Source organism: Petaurus breviceps, unplaced genomic scaffold, assembly GCF_028583685.1.
Source record: "Petaurus breviceps papuanus isolate PSGF00001 unplaced genomic scaffold, PetGlider_PUasm1.0 183, whole genome shotgun sequence".
NCBI classification, from domain to species: domain Eukaryota; kingdom Metazoa; phylum Chordata; class Mammalia; order Diprotodontia; family Petauridae; genus Petaurus; species Petaurus breviceps.
Genome location: NW_027185791.1, coordinates 17,360,144 through 17,373,954, shown reverse-complemented (window position 1 = coordinate 17,373,954; position 13,811 = coordinate 17,360,144). Strand labels below are relative to the sequence as shown.

The following is a 13,811-nucleotide window of genomic DNA, read 5'->3' as shown; positions in this document are numbered from 1 at the left end:
GTCACCTACCCAGCAAAACTGAGTATCATGTTTCAGGGGAAAATATGATCATTCAGTGGAATACAGGACTTTCAAGCATTCTTGCTGAAAAAACCAGAGTTGAATAGAAAATTTGACATTCAGATACAAGAAGCAAGAGAAGCATGAGAAGGTAAACAGGGAAAAGAAATCATAAGGAACTTATCAAAGTTGAACTATTTTTTTATTTAAAGCAATCAGGGCTGAGTGGCTTGCTTGGGGTTACACAGCCGGTTGTTGTTTCTGGGTGCGGTGCTGAGTGTCTGGAACCGGATTTGATCCGGGTCGTCCCGGCACTGGGGCCGGTGCTCTTGCTTGCTGAGCCACCTGGCCAAAGTTGAACTATTAACATTCCTACATGGAAAAACAATAATTGTAACTTATGAAACTTTTCTCAGTAGTTGAAGGGATTAGAAATATATATATATATATATATATGTCTTTATATGAGGATATGCGGGCATATGAATACATGTGAATGTGTGTATATACGTTTACAGGTATACATAGATAGAGGGCACAGGACCAATTTAACAGGAAGGGATGATACTTAAAAGGTGAAATTAAGAGGTGAGAGGAATATAATGAGAGGAGATGGGGAGAGACAGAGTGGGGCAAACTATCTCATACAGAAGAGGCAAGGGAAAATGGTTACAATGGAGGGGAACAATAGAAAGGCAAAAGGGAATGGGTCAACCTTATTCCTATTGAATCTGGCTTGAGGAGGGAGGGAAATACACACTAAATAGGGGATCTCACCCTCCAGGAGAATAGGGGGGGAAGGGGATGTGAGGGGGGATGATGGAAGAGAGGGCAGGCTGGGGGGAAGGGAATGAATCTGGAATTGAAAGTTTTAAAATCAAATATTCAAATATATATATATATGTGTGTGTGTATATATATATATACTATTATTAATACCATCTTACATGTTATTAAGAAAAAAAAAGATATACAGGCACTGAGGCATAGAGATCCACTGGAAAAGTTGAAACGGGTATGGGAGAAAATATGGGAGAGAGCAGATTGGAGGTAGGGATATCCTGTGGGACTCCTGTTTTGGGGGGATGGGTGGGGGAAAAACAGGGAGAAAATTTGTAACTCAAAATCTGGCGGAAATGAATAATGTAAAAAAAAAGAAATTAAAAGTTGTTAGGAATTTTTTTTTTAATATGGGACTTTTGTTTATGTCTTGAATGCCAATGAGGAATTTCTGAGTCATTGTACTTTGTTTTGTAGCTTCTCTTACATGATTCCAAATTATTTTCCAAAATGGTTGGAGCAATTCACAGCTTTGCTAATAGTACATATGCCCCTACTTCAATAAATCATGTCCTTTTTTTAAAAAATAAGTTTTTATTGATGTCCTTTTTCAGTATCCCTGGTATCACTCCCCTTCTCCTAGAGAGTCATCTATAGAAGAAATAATATTTTTAAAGACAAAAAAGAAATGGGGAAAGATCTAATCAATAATTGAAGAAGTCCAAAAACATGTGCACTTTGTAACACCTGTGGACTTCCCACCTCCAGAAGGGGTCATATGTCTTCATTTTACTCATGCTTGATCTTTATAATTTTGTTACATGCCGTTTTTATGTGTGTGGTTGTTCTATTTATTTTGCTATAGTTACTGGGTTGTTTCTCTGGTTCTGCTTACCATAGCCTTCATTGGTTCACATAGAACTTTCCATACTTCTGTGTGTGCATCGTATACTTCATTTCTTGTAGCACAATAGTATTCCATTACATTCATAATCCATGATTTGTTTAGCCATTTCCTCATCAATGGGCGTCTACTTTGTTCGCAAACCTTTGCTTTCACAGAAAGTGCCACACAAATATTTTTGGTGTATATGGAAACTTTCTTGTTGCCAGTGACTTTCTTGGGGCTATAAGCCCAGCAATGAAGTCTCTTGTTTGACAGGTATGGACATTTTAGTGATTTTAGTTGCCTTCCAGAATAGCTGCACTAACAATGTATTAAGGTGCCATCTTTTGTCTTCTTTACCAGTTTTTAGGCTGTGAGGTAAAACCTCAAGGTTGTTTTGATTGACATTTCTTTTATTAATCATTTGAAGCATTCTTATTTGTGGCTGTGAATTCTTTTGAGAATTTTTTTTCTCTTTCAGTCTCCTCTTTTCCTTCCCTAAGTATAATAATTTTTTCTATGTAGAAGTTTTTCAGTTCCATGTAATTAAAGTTACCTATTTTGCCTTTTGTAGTTGCCTCTATTTCCTGTTTGAGATAATAGCCTTCCTTGCCCAAAACTCACCTCCTCCATTAAAGCTGAACTCACTCCATCTGCCTGGAGGCATTCTAGTTACTCTAGCAGAGTGATGGAGACCCATTTCTGAACATGTTTATGCCTATAGCTGTGTGTTGTTCCTGAATAGATTATTGAGGGTTGGAACTCAGTATTTCCTTCCCTTTTCATCTCTTAGAATCCCTTCCCTCTTCTAAGGACTAATTCAGATGCTTCAAGTTAGCAAACATTTATTAGGGCTTATTCTTGTGCTGAGTTCTGGGAATACAAGCAGAAAGAGAGTTTTTGCCCTCAGAGCTTACATTCTGATGTAAGACATACCACACATAAAAAAGGAAGCCAAATGAAGGGAGGGGGGGGGCGTTGTGGGGTGGGGAAAGGGAAAACATAATTGAGCCTGGAAATGAATGAAGAAGATGTGGATGTCCTGAGTACTTTCTCTAAAATAGGGGTTCAGGGAGCAATCAGCCATTTGGAGGAAGGGGCCAGAGGGCCAGAGTGGACTTGCAGGGTGAGGAGGTTTCTTTAAGAAGTAAAGGCTTTTGTGGCATGGTGAGAAAGTTCAGAGTCAGGGTTCTCAGGGTCTAGAGAGAAATGAACCCCATGAAACCCCATGAAACCAGATCTTCCATAACTCCCTATTCCTAGCAGAATTCAGAGCGCTCCTTGTTGTGTATCTCGTTTTGTATTTCATAATTCTGTGAACTATACTTTTCTAAGTGTATGTCCTAATCTTTTCTCTCCCAAGTGCCTAGTATAAGTGGAGCTTAAGTAGGTGTTTGAATTAGTTCTCTCTTTCCACTTTGGACTTCTCATCATGTGGAAGGAACTCGGTAAATGGTAGTTACTAAATATGTTGTTGTATATTGCTTTGTTGATATGAGCCTTCCTGGGGTTTTGAGGCCATTTATATGCCCTGAGTTCATTGGGTGCTTGGGCTCCTTTGCCTACTTCTGGGGCTTTCTGTAATATGTCATGTCTGGTGTTTAACAGTGCTTATTAATCTTTTCCTGGCTCTAAATGAAAGCAGGCCAACTTTCCAAGGATTCTGAGGAGTGGATGTGGAGGGGTTGGGGTAGGACAGAGGAGGAGGAGGAGAAAACACCCTGTGTGATAGGTTAGGTCTATCATCTTTATTTTGAAACGCTTAGCTGTTCAGAAGATAACAGTGAATGTAACAAATGTGAATTTTTCAGAACATGCTGTTACTAATTCTTTTCTTCTCTCTAATAAAACACAAACTGAGCAGAGATTAGATAGGGCTTTACATATGAAACAGAGATAGAAATGGTACTGATGAGGGATGACGGTAGGTTCAGCAGGAACTCTGATCTTAATCTAAGACCAGAAAGCCTGTGATTCAATCTGGAAAGAATCCAGCCCAAGCCAACTTGGAGTCAGAGTTGTAAAAGTTTATTGTACGCTGTACAGGCAAGGGTCCTTAGGGGACCTACAAGCTTAAAGAAGACACAGGCATAGCTTTTAAGGAGTTAAGGCTATTCATTAGATGTCAGTTATGCTGACCAGGTGAGATTAGGGAGGAGTTAAGGTGGGGCCAGTGTTTAAAGGAACATGCACTTTTAATGTCAACTGTGCAGGTATATTGCCTATAATTCACTGGGAAATAGCCCAAGGGGGGGCTACCTGGAGTTGTGGTTTTAGGCTTGAAACGTCACTAAGTCAGGGAGCGGTGAAGGGCTGAGGGAGAAGTGCCCAGTCTGCCACCCATCAGTGTCATGTTTGACAGGATTGATGTGGGAACCAAGGCTAAGGGAGACTCAGTATGTGTATAATTACAAAGGAGTTAACCTAGAGATAGGGTATTGAAGGGTTCATGGGGGCAGTGGGACACTATACAAGGGGGAGCTAATCGTTGCCTAAGCTGGAATGTATATAGATACTTTTGTGAAGGATTCATAGGCCCAGCTTGTTATTGTTCCAAGCTGAGATCAACAATTCATGAGTTGTTGCTGGGCAGAGTTAATGCTCTGAAGCTGGGGGGCGGGGGTATGATTTTACAAACTGGTTTTACAGACTGATGTTACAAATTGATGTTGCAAACTAATCTCACAAACATAGATCCCAAGCACTGCATCAGTACATGGTATAGGATTCCCCTTCGTAACTTATTCCATTGCTATCCAACTTGATCTTTGTTATAATTTTTTTATGTCCTTCCGGAGTCATGGATGGCAAATGATAGCCCAAGGGACAAATCCCAAATCAGAGTCAATTTATTAAGTTCCTACTCTGTGCCTCACACAGTGATAAACCCAGGGGTACAAAGAAAGGCATAATAAGATAGTCCCTCCCCTCAAGGAGCTCACAATCTAATGAGGGCATAAAAAACTAAAAAGGGGGAAACTGGAAAGATATATGTCACAGGGCTTGATAGAAATGATCTGAAGAGGTGTTCATTTCTGACTTGATTTCATCTTACAGAATAATGAATTTCTGAGGGTGCTGAGGAGGGGTGTGAGTTTCTGAGCTTTTCATCTTGCAGTATGATGAGCCTGTTTTTATCTGGCCTGTGAGCTAAGAATTATTTTTACATCTTTAAATAAAACTTTAATTTAAAATGTAAAAACCACTCTTCAGACCATAGTTTGCTATGGAGTTTTCAGGTAATGCATCAGGACACTTGGAATGAACATATCAACACTAATAATTATATAATGTTCAAGACCAAGTTGGACTCTAACTTTTCTGATATTGACTGTTAAGGCAAATACTACAACCTCAATGGTAGGGAGAACTTGAGCATGAACATGATTACTTTGAGAGGATAATCTGTGCAATTACCATCATGATTTAAAAATTTTTTTTAATTAACAAAAAAAAATTCTTTTCTTCCTGTTGCCTCCCTCACATTTAAACATCACCAGAACCCTTGTAACAAATATTCATAATCAACCAAAACTAATTCCAGCATTGCTCACACTCAAAAATGATATGTCTCAGTCTACATCCCAGGTCCGCTGTCTGTCTGACAGGAGGTAGGTAACATGTTTCATCATTAGACCATGTAGAGTCATGGTTTCCCAATGCATTCATTGATCAGTTTTTAAGTCTTTCAAGGTTCTTTGTCTTTTAAATGTTACATAAATTGTCCTGCTGGTTCTGCTCACTTCACTCTACATCAATTCATATAAGTCTTTCCATGTTTCTCTAAAACTATTCCCTTTGTAATTTGTTTAGCCACTCCCTAAGTGAGGAACACTCCTTAGGTTTCCTTTTTTTCTTTTGTCACCACAAAAAGACCCATTATAAATATTTTTGCATCAGGTATTTAAAAGCATTTCACCTAGCAGGTCTTTCTGATACAGCTATAACTCTGTAATCTACAACCCTGAAAAAGTAATACATTTGCTCAGTTTCTTAGTTATCCTTTTATGGTGTTTCCCTGTCCCATTGTTTTCTTTCAGTTGTTTGTGGTCGATGTCCAGACAGGCCAGATCACCAAGATTCCCATTTTGAAAGATCGAGAACCTAGAGTGGTGACCCAGCAGGGCTGTGGTATCCATGCCATCGAGTTGAACCCCTCAAGAACTCTACTGGCCACTGGAGGAGACAACCCCAACAGCCTTGCGATTTATCGGCTGCCTACGTTAGATCCTGTGTGTGTGGGAGATGTAAGTTGTTTCTAAATGTAGCTGGGGATGTATAGTGAGAAGTAACAACTACTGTGATGGTCATCTGTTTGAGGTTAACTAGATTTTCATATCATGTATAGTGGGGAGAAGAAATAGCTATTGTAATGGTCATCTATTTGAGGTTTACCTAGACTTTCACATCACAGTTGGACTTATAGTCCCGTATGATGATTGGTGCACCTGGTTTAAAATGTCCAACAGGGATATGGAAATGAATTATATACATGTGATTCACCATGTCCCTATTTGCTCTGAATTTAGAAAATTTAGAATTTAGAAAATAAACTTCCTTGTGTTTGGTCTAAGATAGGTTAGCCACATAATGAAGGATCCAAAGAAGATCTTATAAGTTGTCTCTGTGGAGTGGACGTCCCTCTGGTATTCTATCCATCTTCCCTTCACCTTTCTCCCTTCCCCCTGAAGCCAATATTAGAATTGTGCTCCATTTACTTAGGATGGACCTAGAAAAGTCAGGATTTACCCCATTGCAGTTGAAAGCCAGCAACACAAACATAACCTTACAGAATTCTTTTCTTTGGGGGTTTCAGGATGACCTTGTACAGTAATATATTTGGGATGAAGAACCCTACTGTTAGCTATACGCTGTCACAGACTATTTAAAAGATGAGGGATATTCTTATAATGGGTGGTAGATAATAAAATCTACAGTTACCACATTTATTCACAAACTCTAATTTTGGAATTCCTACCAAAATGTGCATGAGATGAAGATGCACCCAACTTCTCAATCCATGACTTTAGAGATTTCTTTTACACCTTCAGATTGATAAAATGTCCAGGTATTGGGGAGAATTTAATAACTCTTGAATATTTTTAAGTTAAAATACTTTCTATTTTTTTACTTGTCATTATTAATTAGGAGCTCATTTCCTAGAATTTAGAATTCACCCCAAGTGGCAAGTTATTTATTCATGTTAGAATTGTTGCTAGTGGAATTTAACAAAAGGGTAAGCTGATGCAGTCCTCCAAGCAAGATGACATTTAGTAGCAGGGGCATGCTTCCTGTCAACAGATGGGTCAGTGTCTTGCCTCCATTTATTCCAGAGACCCCCCAGCAAAAGGACAGTTTCCATTTTATAGGTTTGGGGAATAAAGAACAGAACAGGGTAGATTGTTGAGGATTGCATGGTTGATTATAGAGCTGAGATGCAAGGAACAACATGATTGGTTGGAACTTTAGTAATGGGGCCTCGAAGAACTGCCTTGTGTTCATATGTGTCCCCCAAGGTCAGCTAAATCGCTTGAGGCACAAATAAATCAGTGATTAGTAAGAGAGTTGGATCTTTACACTTAACCTATTACAGGCCAGCCAGATCCTAATAAGTTTAGAGACAAAGAGTCATGATGGCCATTTACGCGACAAAATCAATTAGTTGTAAATAGGATCAGTAAGAAAATGATACAGGATCAATTTAACCTCAGAATCATCTAAAATCAGTTGATTCTTGGCTTTAGTAGAGCTCAGACTAGAGACTTTTTCTTTCTCTTTGCCTTGTTTCTCTTCTTTCTTTGAGGAAACAAAGTCAAACTGAGAACTTGTCTGAATGAATGTGGAAATGTGTTTGGAGCATGACCCTAAGCATTCCTTTAATATCTCATTTTGGAGTTGATTGAACCCTATCTTGGATCTTCTGTGTTTTTAGACACTACTACTTGTTTAATGAATTCCATGACTTTATTTCCTACTTCATTAAGTATCAATTTCTTTTTGATTAAGTATAAATTTATCTGTTTCAGTTTCTGAGGGTGTAGACATGGCTGCTATTTCTTTTTTTTTTCCTGAGGGGCCATTGGGGTTAAGTGACTTGCCCAAGGTCACATGGCTAGTTTGTGTGTGTGTGTGTGTGTGTGTGTGTGTTAAGTGTCTGAGTCCGGATTTGAACTCAGGTCCTCCTAACTCCAGGGCCGGTGCTTTATTCACTGCACCACCTAGCCGCCCCCATGGCTGCTATTTCTTAGTACTTGGGATTAATCGGGTATAGAATTTGTTGTTCATACCATTCGTAACTTTGTAGACTTATCTCATCTTCCTCTTTGTTGTTCTATATTGAAGAATCTAAAGTGTTTTATTCTCTTCTAAAAAACTCATCCAGCCCTCCAACCCTTGGATCATTTTAATTGTTTTTATGGACCTTGTCAAGTTCTGTTATGTGGCAGAAACCAAAACTATACAATCTAAGTGCAGGCGAATTCTGATTTTAGATAAGTCGATAGTTATGTTTTCTGTCTCCAAGCTTTCCTAATAATGCCCCACATTTCATTGTCTAGAAGAGTCAAGCTTACTTTTTGTTCTGCTGAGCAGTTAGCCATTTTGGCAAAATATAGTCTTTTCCTAGCTCCATTCAAGTTCTTTTTTTTTTTTAATTCACTTTGAACTTAAATGCAAAAAGGACAAATTTCCATTTATATAGCACAACACAAAGACATGATTGAATATGAAACCACGAGTCTTCATTTAACACTGTCTACTTTCAAAAAAACTATGTAATAAATAGTGCACATCATTTTCAAAGCTACTCTCCTTTTCTGTGCTTCCATCTGAGTTTTCTTTTGTTCTCTGCTATGCACTTTTTTCCTCCCTCCCCACACCATTAGACAGACATGTATGTATATGTTAAAGCCAGACTGTACATCTCTTCATCTGTTCTTTCCATGGGGGTAGATAGCATCTTTCTTTATGGTTCCTTTATAGTTGATTTGAGTATTTATAATATTAAAAATAACTTAGTCATTCACAGTTGTTCTTTTAACAGTGTTGCTGTTACTGTACATAATGCCCTCTTGTTTCTGCTCATTTCACTCTTCATTATCTCCTGCGAGTCTTTCCATGTTTTTCTAAAATGAACCAGCTCACGCCTTCTTGTAGCACAGTCCCATCACAATCATGTACCACAACTTGTTCAGCCCTTCCCCAGTTGATGGGCATCCCCTCAATTTCCCCTTCTTTGTCACCACAAAGAGGGCAGCTATAAGTATTTTAGAACATCTGAGTTCTTTTCCTTTTTCCATGATCACCTTGGGAAACAGACCTAAGAGTGAAGTTGCTGGATCAGTGGGTATACACAGTTTTTTAACTTTGGGTTATAAATCCAAAATTGTTGGATCAGTTCACAGTTCTACCAAGAGTATATTAGTGCCCCAGTTTTTCCACATCACCTCCAACATCTGTCATTTTCCCCTTTTATCATTTTTGCCTATGTGATAGATGTGAGATTCATTCAAGTTCAAACATCGTATCATGTAATTTATGTTACTTAAGCCTTGTGTGACTAAACCAGGAATTCATGCCAAGGGGCAGACTTCTTCTCTTTGTTTTCCCGATTTTCTCTCCCAAAGTAGATAGCATTAGCAGAGAAGATAACAGAACTACATTAGGGAAGAGGAGTAACTTTTTTTTCCCCAAACACTTGGCTTTATTGACACCTTTGTTTGTACATCCATCATTTCCACCCACCCTCACAATTAAACTCTCCTTTGTAATAAGCAGGTAAGCAAAGATAGCCAGTATCGTGACCATGCCTGATGATAGAGGTTATAGTTTCCCCAGTTGTCCCCTTGCCTCTCTGGTGAGAACAAGGAGATAGGTCTTGTTAGTAGCTCCGGTGGCTCTACAAGACTGTTATTTGTACCTTCTCTCTTTTCATCTCTTCCCACATTTTTCTGTTAACCGTAAGTAGCCTTCTTAGCATAGGACTTTCTCCTGACCTTTCAATTGAAACCTAAAAAGAGGTGTCCCATCCATCCTCTTCCTTGACCTCCAACCTTTCTTCTTCCTATCTGTCCTTTCCTGCCATTTCCCCATCTTTTTTTTTTAATCTCATTTTAAATGTGAGAACTCAGGCTTAAGCCAAACTGACTTCTTTATTCTATAGGGAGCAAAACTTTCTAGTTCATATTGCTGACTGTGGATTAATAGGCTAGGTAAACTTAGTCCTTCAGGATTGATTCCGTGGCACCAGGTGGAAAGCAGTGTAATAAAATCCTAAACCTAATCATTTACACAACATTTAAATTAGAGCAAGATAAGATCCTGCTAATGAGAGGCATTTGAGTCAGCAAGAACGATTTGAGAGGCGGCTAGGTGGCACAGTGAATAGAGCACAAGCCTTGGAGTCAGGAGGACCTGAGTTCATATTTGGACTCAGACACTTAACACTTACTAGCTGTGTGACCTTGGGCAAGTCACTTAACCCCAATTGCCCTGCATTCCCTCCCTACAAAAAGAGGAAAAAAAAGCATTCAATCTTAATCTAAGCCACTACAGATATACTTTGAAACAAAAGTTTTTGAAACAAATTATGAAAAATTGCTTAGAGGCTTCTTTACCACAAGGAAATAATTAACAGTGTTAAACTATCTTGCATTCTGAACATCATAAATTGCAAAGTCAGCATTTTAGATTTCTGGTTTTATGCATTTAACATGAAAACAAAAACAATAGCTAGCAGTGAGTGTGTTAAGATGATTGTGGTCCTTCATTCGTTCATCATTGCACAGAAAAGCCAGCATTACAATGAGGAGTATTCTCTGGTTCCCTTTAAGAGGTTTGACTGCTCTCTACTTGATATCCATCATCCTTCTAAATGCCGCCACTAGTCCCTGTTGTGATGGCATCTTCTTTCTTGAGATGAGTCAAAGCTCACCAGTTCTACTTGATCCATTTCTTCAGTCTCCTCTATTTCTTTTCTTTCAAGCAATAACTTTTCCAATGAAGATAACTTACCTGATGAAACAAAGCCATCCTTTGGAAAGTTTACCTTAAATTCCGTTATTAGAATTCCTTTTTCATAAGATCAGCCAGCAGTCACTCTGGATGCCTTCATTCAGCGCACATTTGATACTTTCATCATGCTTGACAGTCTGACCAGGGCAAGAAGAATGACTATAGTTCTTTTCTCAAGGGTTGATATTGGTTTCTGAAAGTCATGAAGTGCTTCAATGAATTGGATATCTGTGCTCATGAAAAGGTCCTCAGCTTGTCATGTAAATTCAGCATGGTACTTCTGATCCCAGGCAATGTTAATATGTCCTGGCTGCTGATCACCTCCGTTATGGAATGTTATCTTCTGACCATCTGTCGTGCCCTTCTCATTCTAAACCTCCAGAATATTTTTCTTTCAAACAATTTTCCTTCCACTGCAGTATTTAAATCTATCTTTAGGGCTGGTTTGTTCCCCATGCCCTTGGCATTCTGTGCAAATTGATTGAATTTGCTGAACCCTTCTAGGTCCTCTCTGATGAATTCTTATTTGCATTCTAGTATCTGCATTTGGTATAGCATTCTGCAGCTCCTTTCTTACCACCCTGTCCTTCACATTTTATCACAAATTAAATTCTTTTGCAAAGCCAGTTTTCTTGTACCATTATAGAAATCTTCTAAGGTTACTGGCAACTGATGAACAGTGTTTTTCCCTCTCTATTTCCTTTGCCTTTTTCCACCTTTTCTAAAAAACATATCAGATACTTCAGTGGAAAACCAGAGCCACCCTCTTTGTTGGCTTGTTCTCCACCTTTGTCATAGAAGTCTTTTTTCTTAGCTTCAGAAAGCACTTTATAAGATGAGAATTGTTTGAACTTTTCTCCTTCATTTGAATTCTTATCTAGGTGGTATTTCAAGAATGGCTTCCTATATACCTTTTAAACCTGGGAGGTATTGGGTTTTACCCCCGCAAAAAATCATATTAAATCTTTCTTCCCCGTTTTCTGCAGTCAGGGAGTGACGCTCAGGGTATGCCACTGCTGAAATGTCAGTATCTAGGGAATGGAAGGGGATTGCCACTGAATCATTTGGGATATTGGGGGGGGGAGCAGGTGGAAAAAAGAAAAGCTTGGGGCAGGGGGAGTTCTTTTGTGCATAGCCTGAGCAACAACTTCTCTTCTCCCGCTGCTTTTCACTGAGTTTTCTGGAAAGTTCCCCATCCCATCCTATTTAAAACACTAACTTGATCCTCAATAAGTTCTGGGACCAGAAATTAAAATTAGAAATAGTGTTAAGAACCCTTTAAGAAGGGGAGATCATTCTGGGTCATGCAGAGATGTCGGAATTGAGATGGGATGATAGTTTTTATTAAAAGTCCTGATATTTTAAACTTTGCTTATCCCAAGGGATAAAAGATCCATATATAAGGCAAATTTCTGCTTTAAATAAACAAATATAGTATTAATAGAAATAGTTAAATGTCGTGATAGTCAAGATCAGTGGTGCCAAACTCAAATAGAAACAGGTCTTATGGGCCACATATGACTTAGAAAACCACAAATTACCACTATCTATATTGTTCTATAGTTTTATTTATTTTGTTAAACATTTCCCAATTACATTTTAATTTGGTTCTACATTTCCGAACCAGAGTTTTGTGAGCCACAAACCTCTGGTCAAGATAAATAATTTTGAATAATGAGGCTATTAGCATTGTATTTTGTTTTGTTTTGTTTATGCTTGGGAAACATGAACAGTTCTCCTGGGAATATGTAAGGGAGAATCAGGCAAGGACTTGAGCTAAATGCCAGCTGAACTCATTTACTGATTCCAAGGCACCTCCATTTACTTAAGAGAATTGATTTCCTCTCAGCTTCAAGAGAGATAGGGAGATGTTTGTGTCAGTTTCCATTGGTTAGAATGTTCTTAGATTTATCATTTTTACAGATTTGTTTTGGGGTAGACCATATAGCTGCCATTTTAACAGATTGATTTGTAGGTTTTCTTTTGCTCACTCACAGACTCAAAATAATGGAATCAGTGTGCTGAGCCTTATTTTCTCAATGATTTTCTTTTCTTCTCTCCCCTGCCTCAAGGATGGACACAAGGACTGGATATTCTCTATTGCATGGATCAGCGATACCATGGCTGTTTCTGGTAAAATTCTCATATTCTAAGATGATTTTCAGTGTTGTAGGATCTTTTGGAGCTTTCTGGCTAAGGGATTCTTATCACACAGTTGACAAAAACTGTAGAATGCTTGATTCAGAAGAGCTTAGAGGCCTAAATGATAGGATATATTCTGTACATTCTCCTTAGAGTAATTTTTGAGTGGGATGATCAATGCTAGAGACAATAACGAATATATAAGAGTAGGAGCCAAAGACTTGAGTGAGTGATTATTCAGTTGACAAATACTTCTTAAATGTCTACTGTATCCCAAATGTGCCATGGGATACAAATACAACAAGTGAAACAGTCCCTGCTAACAAGGCCCTTAGATTTTAATGGCTACGAGGACCAATGTCAATATATACAGAAAAAATATAAAGGTAATAAGTAACAAATAAACACAAAGCAGATAAATATAAGATGATTTGAGAGGGAGGCGCTAGCAGTTGAGGGGATGGAGGAGGGTTTCATGCAGAGGATGGTGCTTGACTGCATCTTAAAGGAAGAACAGCATTCAGAGGCAAAAGCGAGGAGACAGGGCGTCCCTGGCACATTGGGTTGTCAGTGCAAAGACAAGATACGGGAGGTGGAGCGCTGCCTGTGAGGAACGGGCAAGGCCAGCCTGGCTGGAGCTCAGCCTGAGGGACTGGCAACGAGGAGGGAAAGGGTACAGTGAGGTTAGAATGGAGCTTCCCTTGGGAACAGTTTTTACTGTTTTTGTGGTTTTTACTCTTTTCCTTGGTTGTATGACAAGATTTTTATTTCAGGGCGCTGCAGGATTTTTTAAAAGTGGATTTAAATATAGGAGAGAATCTAGGGCTATGCGATTTTCAGCCTCTGGCATTTGAAAGAAGTTGTACTTATAGAGAAAATGTTTTAGTCAAGTATTTATTTTAATATTGCCAGCAGCAGACTCAAAAAAGGAAAGCAGAGGATCCCCAGAACTTTATCTTTCTGTTCACAGTCCCACCTTTTTTTTTTAGCC

The 13,811-nt window shown here is 38.7% G+C and overlaps 1 protein-coding gene and 1 pseudogene across 2 annotated transcripts in view; one reads left to right on the top strand and one right to left on the bottom strand.

Annotated features, from left to right (window-relative positions):
* DCAF12 (DDB1 and CUL4 associated factor 12) overlaps positions 1-13,811 on the top strand; it is a 93,972-nt gene that overhangs the window by 56,182 nt on the left and 23,979 nt on the right. For both annotated transcript variants that reach the window (XM_069087970.1, XM_069087971.1), the window contains exons 3-4: positions 5,707-5,913; positions 12,751-12,811. In XM_069087970.1, the coding sequence (XP_068944071.1) occupies positions 5,707-5,913; positions 12,751-12,811 (268 nt within the window). The remainder of the gene's footprint in view (positions 1-5,706; positions 5,914-12,750; positions 12,812-13,811) is intronic.
* On the bottom strand, positions 10,548-11,393 carry LOC138160899 (dnaJ homolog subfamily A member 1 pseudogene; annotated as a pseudogene).